General features: G+C 51.2%; 1 protein-coding gene across 1 annotated transcript in view; it reads left to right on the top strand.

Annotated features, from left to right (window-relative positions):
- LOC125734192 (peripheral plasma membrane protein CASK-like) overlaps window positions 1-18,185 on the top strand; it is an 85,815-nt gene that overhangs the window by 20,445 nt on the left and 47,185 nt on the right. The window contains 1 exon segment of the mRNA XM_049006105.1: window positions 11,644-11,756. Coding sequence (XP_048862062.1) covers window positions 11,644-11,756 — 113 coding nt within the window.

Genomic DNA, 18,185 nt, shown 5'->3' with positions numbered 1-18,185 from the left:
TCTCTGTGAATGGGATGCTTTTCCTCCTGACAGGCTTTTAGGATCGCTGTCCTAAACTGATGATTTATTGATTTTCAGAAGGCTCGACCACCCCTACCCCCCCTACCCCCGAGTGCTGCACTCAGCTGCGAAAGGGAGCCATATTCATGCAAACAAATCCCTCTGCTGCATGATAATAACGCTAAATGAAATCTGAAAAGTGTGTGTGGTTATTTCTGTTATTATTTCTAGAGTGTTGATGATGGGCTTGAGTGAACAGGCCCTGAGATTAGGAAATGGAATATCTGCTGAACAGGAGAGGTCCTTCAGAAGACCCCTCTTGGGTGTCTCTTGTGCCTGAGAGAACTGCTGGTTTCCTGCTTATGTGTTGGTTATGCCCCTCCCCCACTGTCGCAGTCTGTCCGCCGGCTTTTCTCAGGGCAGCTTAACAGACCTCACATGCCAGGGATCCCCAGCGTGTCGCTTTGAGGATCTGGCCCGGCAGTGATACCGGGCTGGCAGCCTCTGCTGGACGTGAGATTGTGTGGCCTGTGTGACTGGCCGGTAAATCACCGTCCCCGTCCTGCATGCTGAAGCATCTGGGAGCCCCCCCACCCAGGTGCTGCAGGAATAGCTGACCTCTGGTCCTCTGCAATCACACAGCACCCCCAGGATGCATATTTTATATCCTCAGCATCTTCACACTCCATGTTGTGTCACATGTTATTGGGTACAGATCAGGTGACGTCGCCGCTGTCAGCTGCTCCCCTTTTGGGGAATTTAAGCTTGGATCTGTGCTTTTGTATATGTATCTGTGTGTGTGTCTGTCTGCGTGTGTCTGTGTGTGTGTCTGCACGTGTGTCTATGTGTCTGTCTGCGTATGTCTGTGTGTGTGTCTGTGTCTGTCTGCGTCTGTCTGCGTGTGTCTGTGTGTGTGTCTGCGTGTGTCTGTGTGTGTGTCTGCACGTGTGTCTGCGTGTGTCTGTGTGTCTGTCTGTGTATGTCTGTGTGTGTGTCTATGTGTCTGCGTGTGTCTGCATGTGTCTATGTGTCTCTGCGTGTGTCTGCGTGTGTCTATGTGTCTGTCTGCGTGTGTCTGTCTGCGTGTGTCTGTCTGCGTGTGTCTGTCTGCACGTGTGTCTGCGTGTGTCTATGTGTCTGTCTGCGTGTGTCTGCGTGTGTCTATGTGTCTGTCTGCGTGTGTCTGTCTGCGTGTATCTGTCTGCACGTGTGTCTGTCTGCACGTGTGTCTGCGTGTGTCTATGTGTCTGTCTGTGTATGTCTGTGTGTGTGTCTATGTGTCTGTCTGCGTGTGTCTGCGTGTGTGTCTGCGTGTGTGTCTGTGCGTGTGTCTGCGCGTGTGTCTGCGCGTGTGTCTGCATGTGTCTGTCTGCGTGTGTGTCTGCACGTGTGTCTGCATGTGTGTCTGCGCGTGTGTCTGCGCGTGTGTCTGCGTGTCTGTCTGCGTGTGTCTGTGTGTCTGTCTGTGAGTGTCTGCGCGTGTGTCTGTGTGTCTGTCTGTGAGTGTCTGCACGTGTGTCTGCGTGTGTCTGTCTGTGTGTGTCTGCGCGTGTGTCTGCGCGTGTGTCTGCGTGTGTCTGCGCGTGTGTCTGCGCGTGTGTCTGCGCGTGTGTCTGCGTGTGTCTGCGTGTGTGTCTGCGTGTGTGTCTGCTTATGTGTCTGCGGGTGTCTGCGTGTGTGTCTGCGTGTGTGCAGAGCATACAGAGTCCCATGACAGAATGTCACGTTGGACCCCAGCTCGGCACTCTTCCTCCTGTTCTCCTCTCTTTTTTATGGTTACGGGATGGAGGCTCCTTTTACTGTCTGGAGGGTAAACGTGCCCCTGTTTTACAGCTGGGCCTGGCATATTTCCACAGCCTTGAAGGAGAGAGTCTTTGAAAAGCTGAACACACGTTTATGAAAAGGGTTTTTTTTCACAGCAACGCTTCTGACAGGAGCTTGTTGTCTGCTCTCATTTGGCAGAGTTGTTTGGAAATTGTTTTTGTTTTGATTAATTAAAGCTCTCAGTGGCGTTTGAAAGGTAATCTTCGGATTGGATTTAATTGGACTTAATAAACCCAGTGGTATTGTTATTCATGAATTAAAACAAAGTGGGAGGAGCGTGAGTGGAAATATTGTACCCCCGGCAGATATCACTCTTTAATTACTTTCATGATGTGTGTGTGTTCAGCGCTCTGATCTCACGTAGTGCTCAGCGCTTGCAACTCGCCTCATCCGTATGTTTAGGGGATCAGCCGACGTGAAAATCGCGATTGTCAGAGATGCGTTATCAGGGCTGACGGTCGACTACGCATCTGTTTCCCAGGTTGTCCTGACGCTGCTGCCTGCTTTGACATGCTGAGATTTAAGTCCAGCATGCCTCTTAATTAAGCCGACTGGATTCCTCGATAGGCTGAACAAATCGCCTTAAAAATTTGCTGGATAAATTCGATAAAAGCCTTTAATTAGTGATTTGTGTGCCTGGTCAGGCGGCAGCTTCTGCTACTCTTCACTTGCTAAATTCTGTTTCTTTCACCGTTTTTTTTTTGACATTTCCAAACATTTTGCTTCTTGTCCATTGGGTGCGCTGTTGTGTCTGGGCTGCTGTCTGCGTCTGTAATGTTTGCTGCCTCCTTATCAGGTGTTTCGTTATCGTGGATAACAAACTAGGCAGCTTGGGCTAACTTCCCGTTAGAGACCTCTGGTCTTTGGTCTCTTTCTTGGTGCCACTGGGATATGATCGCAACCAGCACACTTTGCTACACCATCTCCTAAAAATGAGCGTCTTAAAGAGCAGTAATGTACAAACCGCCATTGTTACCAGGTGCCATGTGGCGTTGGTGTGTGCTGAGAGCTGGGGGGCTCTCTTCGTGCAGTCCCTCAGGGCACCAGCTTCACCGGCACAGCAGCCTGGGGGGGAGGGGGGGGCTGTCCGGCCCACTCCGCAAAGCCCTCCCCCTCTGCTCCCGTAAAGGGACACAGCTGCGAGGCAGCACTATCTCTATTCATATTTCACCCGTGTTTGTGTGATGATTGACGTTCACACGCCGTAAGGGTGCAGCACTGCCTCCCCGCAATCGTTCGTCACCAGCTGTGGTTTTCCGTGGACTCCAGCCGGCGTCCTCTAAGTGGGCGTGGCTTCCTCAAAGCAGGCATGGCCTCCTTGAAGTGGGCGTGGTCTCCTCGAAGTGGGCGTGGCCTCCTCAAAGCAGGCGTGGCCTCCTTGACGTGGGCATGGTCTCCTCGAAGTGGGGGTGGCCTCCTCAAAGCGGGCATGGCCTCCTTGAAGTGGGCGTGGCCTCCTCGCCGAATGCCTTCCCGCCGCTACCCCCCCCCAGCCATCTGTTCAGCAGCTCATGACTCAATGCGCCTCCAGGCTGCCAGGCTTCTTATGGCACGTGAGCTTGTAGGATTTCTGCTTTCTGTTTGTGGGATAGCGGTTACCGTTAATGTCCATGTCCGGCCGGACAAATGGAGATCTGAATGTGCCCGAATGTTTCTTTTACGTTTTTAAGTTTGCTGACCCCCACCTGCTGAGGGTGGTGTCTTTTGTGATTTTTGGACCTTCCGCTGGTGATGACAGCCAATCAGCAGCCAGTTCATGAGCGAATCAGCAGCCAGCCAGAAGATCTGATTCTCCTCGCCGCTTCCTTGTCTTCTCATCACCCTCAGTATCAGCCCTCCTCACGTACATTTTATTTACTTAGCAGACGGCATTTCATCCAAAGTGGTACGCGTTTTTTCGTGAGTGGATATCGCTCAAGGTCCCATTGGTGAAATTGCTCTCCTGTGCCCGATTTGACCTTGTAGCCTTTGGACTATGGGCACAGAGTTTTAACCCACTCACCACACGTCACTCCCGGTATGTTTCCGCTGTGTGTACAGGTTTCCAGTAAGAATGGTTAGTCTATTTATATCACTGGCTTTGCACGAAATGCATCCAAATTTTTTGCTGAAAATGTGCCCAAGCCTCCAGGCTTTGAAAGTAATTTGAATGTGAAGCTTCTCTATGGGCAGGGAGATGCGCTAATGAACGTAGGCGACTGGCTTTAAACTCCCACCCGCCGGGCTCAGGAATGACAGCCTTCTTTTTAAAGGTGAGAGGTATGAAGCCGGCATTTCCGTGCGTGGGGGCCACCACACGCCGCCTCTCATGCAGAACCTCACAGGTGTCGAATGGACAGCTTTTCATGCCATAAAATAGTTTTTAAAACAATGAAAAAGGCTAAAAATGGAAAATGTATAATTAAGATTTTCTTAAAGGCAAGAGCTGGATTTTGGGCGTATATTGGCAGCATGGTTGTATGCAGTGTGGCCTTCCCTTTAATTCCCACTGCCACGGGAGCTGCGCTCCGATTGGCTGAGGGCTTATGGGGTGCCCTGGTGATAAACGCCGGCCTGTCCCGGCTTGTCTGACGCATGATTAAAGACTGGCTCCCTTGCTGCGGTGTGTAATCTGGGGGCCGTCTGGCGGGCCCCTCGGGGCCCCACTCGTACCTGGCTCGTACCTGGGTGATCAAGGCCTGCAATGGGTGCGGGGGAGTTCAGAGAAAGCTGAGGAGGGGTGGGGCTGTCTCTGCGGAAACCTGCATGCAGATTCCGGGCTGTTTTGGGGGGGTCTAAAGATCAGAGTCAGGAAGCCAGGGTATTAGTATTAGCTGATGTAATTATGCCGTGTCATGGGGTAGCAGACCTGGCCTGCAAAGAGAGCAGCGGGGGCCATCTGTGGGTCCAGCCCGACAGAGCTGTTTAATGGGAGTTACAGGCCCCCCCGGATACTGTACACTGCACACACACAGTGCTTGCCCTGGGTTAGCAGAGTTATCACACACTGACAAGCCAAAGGAAAGCCTGGGGGGCAGCAAGCTCCATCTTTACCAAGGTTTGCGGGGACTCTTCTCCCAGTGTGCTAATGACAGGGGTGTACAAGGATGGGTTTGCCCTGAAATACACAGGTGAGCAACACAAGACCCCCCCCCCCTCCATCTAAACAGTGGATGAATCCACATTCCCACGTTACTCTTTTCTGTTTATGTGTATTATTAGCGGATTAGCGCGCAGGCTTACCCGGGGCTCCCTCCGCAGCCTGCAGATATGTAATCAGCTAAATGGAGTCTCTGAATTCCCCGTAGTGTGTGACTGGCATCCCATGGAAGGTGTGTCCCGGCCTGGCATAGGTTCCAGACCCCCCGTCACCGTGACCAGGATGGGTTATATATTTTTTTTCGTTGGCGAGTTTCATCCCTAACCAGTTTTACCAGTACCCCCGCCTGATGTTTTTATCCTCCTGCTACTGGTAAATCATATCTCAGTGCAGACCATCTCAGATCATCTCAGTGCAGTCTTAAGGTGATTCCTTTTTAATACAGGAGTATGATTGGAATGCAGTAAAACTGAGTTCTCCTGATTTGAAACGCTAGTTTAGTTGGTTGAGTATGGAATATGATTAATTGCTACTTGATGATACATTTTAATCTTGTGAGTAAGGCGTTACCAGCAATAGGAATGGTATTTCCTATTCATTTTACCGTTATTTTCCTACAGAACGTACGGTGGTTGCTGGTATTTCCCATCTATTGGCTTTTCATGCCCATGACTAGTTATCCAGCAAAACAGTTTCTTCTACAATCCTGATTAACGTTTTATTTTTAATGAAGCAATTACACCATATCAAATGCTCTGCGGCCACAGTCTGACCTTATTCGTTTTCATGGTTGAGACTCCCTCTGCTGTCTGATTCAATTCTGCTTATCTCGCAGTGGTGAAGAAAGAGCCTTCAATTAAAGGGGAAGCCATCGTTACTTCACTTAAAGGGGAGTTGTCATATGCCTTAAAATGTCCCCCAAAAGCCCTGCTGCTGTGTTCTGCAGACTCCCTCCACTTCTGGAATGGGCTTATGGCTCAGGAACAGCCGGGAGACAGACCTTGGATATCTCTGCTGGATTCTTCCACCCGTAGATACGTCAGCTGAGGATGACATGGCCGTACGGCGCAGTGAGGCTACTGCGTGACTCTCCACTGGGATTACCGCTCCGTTTTGACAGGATGAAATGGGAAAGTTGAGCTCAGCGATACTATTCTGTCTGGGTTTTACAGTTTTACTTCTGGACCACATTATATGAGAGACCTGCTTTTGTACGTTATGCAAAAGTCGTGGGTGACGGTTTGTAGAATCCAATGACCTTTGTCTGTCTGTCAGCTGACCTACTTAATCTTCTGACGACCCGCCCCCATTTGTCAGTAGCTTATTCCGATTGGCTGGACCCAATTGGCTGGAGTGTGGCCCCGCCCAGGTTTCTGCACCAAGGTTGCCATTCTTTAAATGGGAGTGTAAGGCTGTGCAGCTGATCCCTGCCCACAGACCTCGAGCATAAACTGTCCCGCAGTCTTCTTCCTCCTTCCTTTGAGAAGTGTGAGCTGAGAAAGCTGATTGAAGCACGTTAAGGTCTGCCAGTAGGAGTCGGCACCCTGTCATTACATCAGTCACCTTGTCCGTCCCGGCTGTGTTCACAGTCTGACAGGATGTCATTAGCAGTGATTCTCCATGGTGTGTGAGGGTCTGTGTGTGTGTCTGTGGGGTGTGTGTCTGTGGGGTGTGTGTCTGTGGATTATATTACATTGTGGGAACCAATATACCTCACAGTGTGATTAAAAACCTGTTATTTTTGACTTTTGACCATTTTTCAGATCCCAACAAAGATCTGTGAATGCAATCAAAAAGCAAAAATCTCGTATTTTGTTTGGCTACTTATGGTTAAGGTTAGGGCTGGGTGGAGGTTATGGTCGTCATTGTTGGGAATTGGTATTTTTTCCATAGAAAGGAATGGATGGCTTTTGCAAAGATATGAATGCCAGTCCTATTCGGAAACCCTGCAAACATTTCACACTGTTTCGCATTCTTCTCATTTGCTGTAGCATCTTGTGCTATGTTGCGAGAAGCATGTCAGGAAAACTTCACTTCTCAGCAGTTGGGGGCGGCGTGTGAGAGGCTGCTGACTTACTTTGCAGGCAGTGGAATTATTTACTGTCTCTAATGATCGTTTTCATGCCGAAAGTCACAATGAGCTGTTGTAGCAGAAATCGTGCATTTTGGGTAAGTGGTGCATAACCTACAGTATGCATCAGGACGTTTCAATCAGTAGTAATAATATACATTATACACAAAGGGCTACTGTTTGTTAAGGAAGCTGGATTTCCATGCATTGGAATGATATTATTGGCTGCGGAGACCCTGCTCTTTTATTGGATGAGTCCCGAGAAGTAGGCGGTACCTTGCTGATAGAAGAGACCTATGTGGTCATTTTGCTCAGTACCACTGCGCTCAAGATAATGCGCAGTTATGGGAATAGATATTTCAGGATCATTTGTCAATAAGATGCTAAACAGCATCTCATTTTCCCTCATTCTCATTGCTTCTAGTTGTGCATAAAAGCTTCAGAAGCACCCAAAGAAGTAAACAAGAGAGGCTTATGTGTGAATGGGCAGCTAGGCATGTCCGTCAGCCTGCCGAGAGCCCAGCCCTTCCTGTCACGTGGGTCTCAGCCAGGCATGTCCGTCAGTCTACCGAGAGCCCGCCCCTTCCTGTCATGTGGGTCTTAGCCAGGCATGTCCGTCAGCCTGCCGAGAGCCCGCCCCTTCCTGTCACGTGGGTTTCAGCCAGGCATGTCCGTCAGCCTGCCGAGAGCCCGCCCCTTCCTGTCACGTGGGTCCCAGCCAGGCATGTCCGTCAGCCTGCCGAGAGCCCGCCCCTTCCTGTCACGTGGGTCCCAGCCAGGCATGTCCGTCAGCCTGCCGAGAGCCCGCCCCTTCCTGTCACGTGGGTCCCAGCCAGGCATGTCCGTCAGCCTGCCGAGAGCCCGCGCCTTCCTGTCACGTGGGTCTCAGCCAGGCATGTCCGTCAGCCTGCCGAGAGCCGGCGCCTTCCTGTCACGTGGGTCTCAGCCAGGCATGTCCGTCAGCCTGCCGAGAGCCCGCCCCTTCCTGTCACGTGGGTCTCAGCCAGGCATGTCCGTCAGCCTGCCGAGAGCCCGCCCCTTCCTGTCACGTGGGTCTCAGCCAGGCATGTCCGTCAGTCTGCCGAGAGCCCGCCCCTTCCTGTCACGTGGGTCTCAGCCAGGCATGTCCTTCAACCTGCCGAGAGCCCGCCCCTTCCTGTCACGTGGGTCTCAGCCAGGCATGTCCGTCAGTCTGCCGAGAGCCCGCCCCTTCCTGTCACGTGGGTCTCAGCCAGGCATGTCCTTCAACCTGCCGAGAGCCCGCCCCTTCCTGTCACGTGGGTCTCAGCCAGGCATGTCCGTCAGTCTGCCGAGAGCCCGCCCTTTCCTGTCACGTGGGTCTCAGCCAGGCATGTCCATCAACCTGCTGAGAGCCCGCCCCTTCCTGTCACGTGGGTCTCAGCCAGGCATGTCCTTCAACCTGCCGAGAGCCCGCCCCTTCCTGTCGTATGGGTCTCACCACTCTCAATCTGCGAAACTAGAATTTCAAAGCGATGCTGGCTGCAGGTTGTTCTGCTTGGAAGGTTAACGGTGAAGTGACTCAGCCGATACTCACCTGGCTTTCGTCTTGTTTACCGTACTGCATCTGCCGCCAGTACCTCCAGCGCCCAGTTTGAGGTCAAGGGCTGCTCTCCGTGCAGGCAGGAGAAATGCTGCGGACTGTGCTGCAATTGCGGATGGAAATTCCATCTCATCTCCTTCCCAATCTGCACACATAATGGCTACAGCATCAGAAGAGTGATAAATCTTCTTCAATCCTCAGAATTTCAGCCCATAACAGATTCTTCTCCAACCAGAGGTGTCTATACAGTGACCATCTGTCTTTGGAGTAGAATGACAGTAAAGGAAAGAACGCTGTGTGCATCATGCTCCTTGTCAGCTCTGCGTGTTTCATTACCCCGAGGGGCTGCTCTCTGCCGCTCTCCACACCAGCGCCAAAGAGGCCGTGGCCTTTACAGCCCGGCTTCAGTTAGAGCGTTTTCCTGTCAGGTGTGACATCGCGCCGCGTCTGCTGGGAACATGACAGCGCTGCTGGTTTTGGTGACGCGGGGTGAGGCTGGCACTCAGAGACTCTGCCGGCGTGGGGTCCTCGTCAACAGCTCCCATCCTGCTGCCATTCTGGCCCCCTGGCCAGTGACTGACAGCGTAACTGGTCCCGTTACTCTAAGCAGGCCATTCTTAGATTTTTCTAAATCATTGGTTCTCAACCGGTGGGTCATGACCCAGAAATGGGCTGTGTAACCATTTTCACTGGGTCACGGATTTAAGAAATTATTTTCAAATTTTTTTTGTGACTTCTTTGGCTACAAATGATGTGCAGTGTCGTCCCAGAAATACATATTTTTGTATTATTGCCAGCGCATACACCCCTCCCCCCTGCTTTTTTGTGAAATATATAAATAGACATAAACGAAAAACTTTAGTTGTAACTTAATGATTGGATGATAATACGCATCCTGCAGCTAAACCAGTTGAAAACCAGTGTTCAGAATCAGAGTTTTCCTGAGTATGTAGCCTGAGGGGGTTAAGTTACTGAATTTTAAGGCTCTCGGTCACAGAAACCAGTACGTTTCAGAATGTGCGCCTGCTTAATAGACCAGTGCAGAGGCGCTACAGCCAGTTAGCTTTGCACGGCATTTCAGTTCATGTCTTTGGTGGGAGCTGCTGACAGCCAGAAGCTGACTAACCTCCCCCCCCCGGTCTTGTTGTCTGGACAGACCCTAGACCAGGCACAGTGGGGGCCGTTTCATAATGGGTTTACTGGTGGAACTGGATAGTCCTGATTCAGCTGTAAGGGCAATTTAATATGCAATTTTTCCAGCCACTCCCCACAGCTACACACAAACACATACACATATATTAACACACACACAGTAACACACACATACAGTAACACACATACAGTAACACACACACACAGTAACACACACATACAGTAACACACATACAGTAACACACACACACAGTAACACACATACAGTAACACACATACAGTAACACACACACACAGTAACACACATACAGTAACACACATACAGTAACACACATACAGTAACACACACATACAGTAACACACATACAGTAACACACACACACAGTAACACACATACAGTAACACACACACAGTAACACACACACAGTAACACACATACAGTAACACACACACAGTAACACACACACACAGTAACACACACACATACAGTAACACACATACAGTAACACACACACAGTAACACACACATACAGTAACACACATACAGTAACACACATAAACTAACACACACACACAGTAACACACACACATACAGTAACACACACACATACATACACTAACATATGCACATATAGACACATGGTGAAATTCTAGTGTCACAGCTGCGGCGGGGGGGGGTTCGGTGCTTGGGGTGACCAGCAGCAGTACTATAAAGGGCAGAAGGTACGAACCTGCTATACACTTTTCCAATGTACTTTTTCCAATGTTCTTCCATTTCTCCTGGAAGTGACTGTCCCTGTTCTGTGAGTCACATTCCGGGTCATCAGCCCTTGTGATGTTTCTCTAGTCTCCGGCACATTCCACCACCCCCACCCCCCCCACCCGCCACGCAGCACACTTGCCTAAGACTGAGCGAGAAACGGCTGTCATTTCTTTGTAACAGTCGGATATCACTGCCTGATGCCCTGCGGCCTGCCTGCGCTCCCAGGATGCCGTGTGGGTATTGATACGAAGCAGATTAATGTTAAATAACAGCAGAAAAAGTCGGCGTTTCTGGAAAATGCTGCTGTGGTGCTGACTGCTAATAAGGTTTATTGGCACCAGACCAGTGACCAGTTAGTCTGGTAGTCCTGCATGGTGACTCCCTCCCAGTCAATCAGGAAACCCCTGGCGTGGTCACATGGAGCCAAAAATCACATGGTCACATGATGTGTGTAAATCGTGTGGTCACATGGTGTGTGTAAATCGTGTGTTCACATGATGTGTGTAAATCCTGTGTTCACATGATGTGTGTAAATCGTGTGTTCACATGGTGTGTGTAAATCGTGTGGTCACATGGTGTGTGTAAAACGTGTGGTCACATGATGTGTGTAAATCGTGTGGTCACATGGTGTGTGTAAAACGTGTGGTCACATGGTGTGTGTAAAACGTGTGGTCACATGGTGTGTGTAAATCGTGTGTTCACATGGTGTGTGTAAAACGTGTGGTCACATGGTGTGTGTAAATCGTGTGTTCACATGGTGTGTGTAAATCGTGTGGTCACATGGTGTGTGTAAATCGTGTGGTCACATGGTGTGTGTAAATCGTGTGGTCACATGGTGTGTGTAAATCGTGTGGTCACATGATGTGTGTAAATCGTGTGGTCACATGGTGTGTGCATGTTGCCATGCTGGAGACCAAGTCGGAGGTCAGAAGCCATGGTGTACGGAGCCTCAGCCCCCTGCCCCAGGCCTGCTGGCGTGCTGTCCAGCACTGGGGCTCTTTAATCCCAGTATGGTGTGTGGTCATTAGCTAAACACTCAGCATGCTCGTCTATCATGCGACCCCAGACCGATCTGTGCTATGTTTCCTGTGGGAACCGCCGCGGTGGCTAGCAGATGCTACCGTCTTGGCTTTAGCCTTCCCCAGGCCTGACTTGCTGTCTCTCCCCCCCCCCCCCACCCCCCTCCCCTGCAGGGGCCCCTTCAGCGTGGTGCGAAGATGCATCAACAGGGAAACAGGCCAGCAGTTTGCCGTCAAGATCGTCGATGTGGCCAAGTTCACCTCCAGCCCCGGGCTGAGCACAGAGGGTGAGAGCCGCGCCTCACTGCTGCGCACTGCGTGTGTTTCTGCCCCAGGCGGAGATTTACCAAAACCGCCGGCAGCTGCCTGGGTGGCAGACAGGAGGCGCTGCGCTGCTCCCGGCGTCACCAGGCAACAGCACAGGACAAACACGGATTGCTGCTCACTGGCTGTGCAGTGCATCATCTGTGCACGCTCACAGGACGCAGAAAGGCGATCCGGAGTTCACTACGTCACTCTGTGGTGTAGCAAAGGCGGCAGCCTGGCCCCTAATGGCCGCTGGCTGTAATTACACTTCTGTACATCCAGGTTCCTGAAAACGCCCACACTCGTCTAAATGTGATAGGATGTCGTCACGATGCCATTAGACATGATTGGGGGGGCATAAACATTGAGTTATTTAGGGTAATCACTTTAATTATTAGCTATTTTAGCGGTGACTTACAGCACACTTCGTTTCAGTGGCTCCTTCCCTGATCAGTACACAGCGGCCGGTCGTCATGCCAGTAAAGCAGCTTTATTCTCTGTCACTCAGACTTGAGGCAGCCTGACCTCCTCAGCTCTCCCTTTCTCTTACAGCAGGATCATCTTTCATTCCACACACATCTTTGTTTTCGTTACCCAAGCTCTCCTTCAGCCTGAGACAGTGTGGATGTTTTCTGTGCGTGTGTGTGTGTGTGTGCATGTTGTGTGTGTGTATGTGCGTGCGTGCTGTGTGTATGTGTGTGCGTGTGTGTGTGTGTGTGCATGTTGTGTGTGTGTGTATGTGCGTGCGTGTGTGTGTGCATGTTGTGTGTGTGTATGTGCGTGCGTGCGTGTGTGTGTGTGCATGTTGTGTGTGTGTGTGTATGTGCGTGCTGTGTGTATATGTGTGCGTGTGTGTGTGTGTGCATGTTGTGTGTGTGTGCGTGCGTGCGTGTGTGTGCATGTTGTGTGTGTGTGTGTATGTGCGTGCTGTGTGTATATGTGTGCGTGTGTGTGTGTGTGCATGTTGTGTGTGTGTGCGTGCGTGCGTGTGTGTGTGTGCATGTTGTGTGTGTGTGTGTGTATGTGCGTGCTGTGTGTATGTGTGTGCGTGTGTGTGTGTGCATGTTGTGTGTGTGTGTGCATGTTGTGTGTGTGTGTATGTGTGTGCGTGCGTGTGTGTGTGTGTGTGCATGTTGTGTGTGTGTATGTGCGTGTGTGTGTGTGCATGTTGTGCGTGTGTGTGTATGTATGTGTGTGCGTGTGTGTGTGTTTGTGTGTGCATGTTGTGTGTGTGTGTGTGTGTGTGTATGTGCGTGCGTGCTGTGTGTATGTGTGCATGTTGTGTGTGTGTATGTGCGTGTGTGTGTGTGCATGTTGTGCGTGTGTGTGTATGTATGTGTGTGCGTGTGTGTGTGTTTGTGTGTGCATGTTGTGTGTGTGTGTGTGTGTGTGTATGTGCGTGCGTGCTGTGTGTATGTGTGCATGTTGTGTGTGTATATGTGTGTGTGGGGGGGGGCATATGCAAGTGTTCCCTTATACATATATAAAACATGGACCTCCGGCAGATTGAGATCAACACCCGTCAGTCCCCCCCACCCCCATGACGTTTCTGTGAATCACTTCAGCAATCTTTCCTCTCCCATCGCCATTCCAGTTGCCCCTCAGGTTCTTCTCCTTGGTTATCTGGTCATCAGATTCCCACAGCGCATGCAAACTAAAAGCGCGATTCAGCCCGGAGTGCTCAGTGTCACCCCGTCTGACCCCCCCCCCACTGCCCATCAGCCCCAGGTTCCACTGAGGGCCTAAACACTGTTAACCTGGTCAGAAGCGACCTCTGATCCCATCGCCGGGCTACTGGGCCAAGCGCTTTACAATAATTATAAATCTGCGAGGTCCTGAGGTCCATGTTCTCATGGTGAAAAGTATCTCTCTATAATATAATAATGCTGGGAGATCAGAGGAGCATCAGAGGGGGGCTGGTCTGTACAGAGAACACACACACACACACACACACACACATACACACACTCACAGCAAAACGCAGACACACCGGCATGCAGATAGCAAAACTAACACAGTCACACAGCCATGTTCACGTTTGGTTCCCATGTGATAGTTCAACATACAGACTAATGTCATGGCAGCCTGGACCAGACACACACAGCATCCCCACGCCACAGAACACCCATATAGACACTATTGCACGCTGCATTTATTATGCTGCGACAATGAAATGGTAGAATGCAGCAAAGCACAAAAAGCACTCGCCCGTCAGCACCGTCGCTGCACGTGCAGAGCGAAACGGTCACCTTCAGCTTCGTGCTCGATCCCTCGGTGTTGTGATGTAGCGTCTAGGCCTGCTAGTGTCAGTGTGCTGGGTTTGCTTCATGGCGTGAGGAGTCATAGCGCGAGCGGTCAGGCAAGAACGGCGCCTCATATCCATCAAGGAGGTCGGCATTTATCAAACTCCAGGACTCCATCAGGCCTTCGGAGAGGGATGCCTGTTGCCTTGGTAACGGGAGGAGGTGCAAAAGATGGCCAGAGCATTGCCTGAGGATCGTCTGAGTTCAAAGTGCACGCAGCCCCCTCCGTTCCTGCTCTCAGTCTCTCTCCGGTCACTTCTCTGTAATGGCTGCCTGTCTCTGTGTGAATTCTCCTCTGTTCCACTGCATGCTTCTGCACTGGCGTTGGCACGGTGATCAGGTGATTGACAGCTCAGCTTTTGGCCTGCCTCAGAGAGACGTTACGCCACCCTCAGGCGCTTTCGACGCCCAGCGGCTACCGTTGGATGTGTTTTCTCAGTGAGATAATGGCAAGCGAGCGCCTAGTAAGTTTATTATCTTACCGTTGCTGTGCAGGAAAGGTCAGCCAGTTCCTTGTAAATCACGCTTCCCCACAGGGCCCCCGAAGAATCACTCTGCTCTGTTTGGCTGTTTGGCAGCTCTAGGGCAACACTCAAGACCAGACAGAGCAGCCCGCTGGCGCTCCTGTGCTCAGTGAAGGATGACCCATGTGTCATGTTTGAGATTTCACTTTTATTTAAATACCTCCGATGCCAGACATTCTCACGCATTCTCCTGTATACATAAGAAATGTCATCGTTAGTCGATTTGCTGTCTGATAATGCAGCTTCTTTAGAGCCAGCCGGTGACGTGCCGGTTAAGAATGCAGTTCTCCTCTCATCGTAGCTGGCTTTCTGCTGCAGTGCTCGTGGTTTACGCCGCCTGAATTTGAGTTGGAATCAGAATCTCCGCCTGACACTTTGTCCCTGACGTTTGTCCGGCACTCGGCCACGCCGTACCGCGCACGGGAAGCGGGCCGCAGTCTCCCTGCTTAAAGAGCCCGGTGCCTCAAAAGTATCAACCTGATCCAAATCCACCGGGGGGGATTTTCTTGCCGTCATGCAAAGTGAAGCCCCCCCCCCTTGCACTGACTCAGAGGCTGACCTGCCCATTTCAGCCACCCTCTACAGAGCATTAAGCAGGGAACCACTTGCACTCCAGAGCAACACTCAGAGGTCTTTTAATGTCCTTTTCTCTCTATTAATATTTCATGCAGAGTTAAACCATTTTGAATAGTAAATAATATTTCTTGTACGTAAATAATACAGGAATACTAGTGTAACGATACACGCATTCAGACCGGGAATCTTCGGCATGGGTCATTCGGTCCGCTGCGCAGATGTACCGAGCGAGTGTGGCAAAAGTGTGTTTTGTGTGTTTGTGTTTTTCCACCGAGCGACGCTGGGAAGGGGGCGGGGGAGGCCGCACCGATACACACATGCACAACGTTTTGGGCAGCAGCGATAAACCAGTATCTGAAGGTGCAGGTAATTTTCTAAATGTGCACCTTAATGGATATTTATTTTATTTCTATTTACTTTTAAGTAATTTTACTGCAGCAGTATTGAGACGCTCTTTTATTTAAGAAAGTAAAGTCATTTATGTTTACCCCCACTGTATTGAAAATATACTGAACTGTGACTTCAAAACCGAGGTATTTACCGAACCGTGATTTTTTTGTTTACCGTTATACCCGTAATAAATACATTTTAATAGTCATTTATCACTCCTTTTTCATTTTGATGTTTTACTGAAGTGTTGTACCTGTGCTGAGTACAGTTTGACCACGTAATTCTCTCTCCTCTCTACTCTCCACCCCATCTGTCAGTGTGGTCAGTAATTCAGTTTGCTGTCATCCTCTACTGAAATAATTACCTGTATCCATGGCTCAGTAAGATTTGCAGTGTTTTAGTGGCAACACAGCTGTGAAAACATAGCTGTAGGAGGTGTGTTTTAGGTAAAGACGCTGATGTGAGTGGAGTGATTCACTGTGCTGTTGTTTATATGTGGGAGGGGGCCTCTCGGCCGGCTGTCATCCCGCCCATCTCTCCTGGCTCCGCTTTGCTCGTCCCATGGCATTCCCAGGAAGTCTCCAGCTTCAGGGCACCTTCCTGGACTCCCCAGGGTCGGTGACAGATACCAGGGGTTTCTCTGTGCTGTGATTCGCTGTCGTCACCTGGGCCCGGGCAAAGATAGTCACCGTGGGTCCGGCTGTGTCCCCTGGACCGATTTTATGCTGGGTCTCTACTTGTTTGATTGTTTTCATGGCCTTATTCTCCGTGGGGTCCTGGAATTAGTGTGACGTGTTCACAGGAATCAGAGGATGAAGGTCGCTCCCTTTGAATGTCAGCCGCTGGTGAGAATGCAGGAATGCGCTCTTGCCTGTCCAGAATGGTGTCCGATCCCATGGGGGGTCTTTTCCACATCATTCGAGGTTGTGGCCATCTTCACGGGCTGCTTCACCTGGGTATTACTGATTGCTGTTTTATTACAAAGTCAGGCAGATCTTTAGATGGTGTTTTTAGATTTAAGCATGGATGGGATGATTATGTACTGGTGATGAATCAGCTACTGAAACATAAGCTGGGAATCATTCTCCATTAGAGTGGTGACCCCTGCAGGATGCTGGCAGTAAGAAGCAGGTCCAATCTCCTCTCTCCTTTCTCACATGAATCGGCCGTTTTGCCTCAGTGGAGCTGGCAGCACATGAGGTGGGGGGGCTGATGTCTGGGCCAGCACCGGGGGGGTATTCTGAACGACTTGGCTATGATTAGGTCTGCCTCGTTCTCCCGGCGAATCCTGCAGTGCTGATTGGTTTAGTGCGGTGGGCCGGACACGTCTTAGCAGGAAGCCTGCTGAGAAAGTCTAGACCAATCGCAGCTGAAAATCGGGCTCTTGGAGAAGTAGCGCATGCTGACGTGACATTTCTTTCTAACTGAGAAGTTCCAGTGAGGCGCAGCTACACCTGCGGGGGCTCTCGCTTTAATTCCTGCTTCCTCGTCAGTCCACACTCCCCTGTACTAAATTAGAAGCTGGAAGATGATGGATGTGGATGGATGTGGATGGATGTGGATCTGGAGCCCGCTCAGCCGAGCCCTTCTGGGGAGCCTATGATTGGGTCCCAGTGAGTGTGCGGCATCAGCTGAGGCGTCCAGACAGACGTCATGATGGGTTCCCTGCTCGGCTTGCCACTTTGAATCCACTGTCTCTCTAACAATTAATATTCCCAGGCCGGGGGGGAAATCCCCTGCGATAAAATGTAATTAATTGAATAATCCTTGATTTGCCATTTGCACAAGTATGATTACAGGTACATTGGAAAGCTTCTCGTCAATTATCCCACCATGGTCTCCATGAAACACACATGCAGGTAAGAACAGGCTTGGGGGGGTGACAGCACAGGGTCAGCCAGTGCACTGCGCCCCATGAGACTGAGGGCTAAGTGCAGCACAGGGTCAGCCAGCGCACTGCGCCCCATGAGGCTGAGGGCTAAGTGCAGCACAGGGTCAGCCAGCACGCGGCGCCCCATGAGGCTGAGGCCTAAGTGCAGCACAGGGTCAGCCAGCGCACTGCGCCCCATGATGCTGAGGGCTAAGTGCAGCACAGGGTCAGCCAGCGCACTGCGCCCCATGAGGCTGAGGGCTAAGTGCAGCACAGGGTCAGCCAGCACGCGGCGCCCCATGAGGCTGAGGGCTAAGTGCAGCACAGGGTCAGCCAGCGCACTGCGCCCCATGAGGCTGAGGGCTAAGTGCAGCACAGGGTCAGCCAGTGCACTGCGCCCCATGAGACTGAGGGCTAAGTGCAGCACAGGGTTAGCCAGCACGCGGTGCCCCATGAGGCTGAGGGCTAAGTGCAGCACAGGGTCAGCCAGCGCACTGCGCCCCATGATGCTGAGGGCTAAGTGGAGCACAGAGTCAGCCAGCGCACTGCGCCCCATGAGGCTGAGGGCTAAGTGCAGCACAGGGTCAGCCAGCGCACTGCGCCCCATGAGGCTGAGGGCTAAGTGCAGCACAGGGTCAGCCAGCACGCGGCGCCCCATGAGGCTGAGGGCTAAGTGCAGCACAGGGTCAGCCAGCGCACTGCGCCCCATGAGGCTGAGGGCTAAGTGCAGCACAGGGTCAGCCAGTG

Source organism: Brienomyrus brachyistius, chromosome 1 (genome assembly GCF_023856365.1).
Source record: "Brienomyrus brachyistius isolate T26 chromosome 1, BBRACH_0.4, whole genome shotgun sequence".
NCBI classification, from domain to species: Eukaryota; Metazoa; Chordata; class Actinopteri; order Osteoglossiformes; family Mormyridae; genus Brienomyrus; species Brienomyrus brachyistius.
The sequence above is the reverse complement of the archived record's forward strand: the minus strand, read 5'-3'. Positions and strand labels throughout refer to the sequence as shown.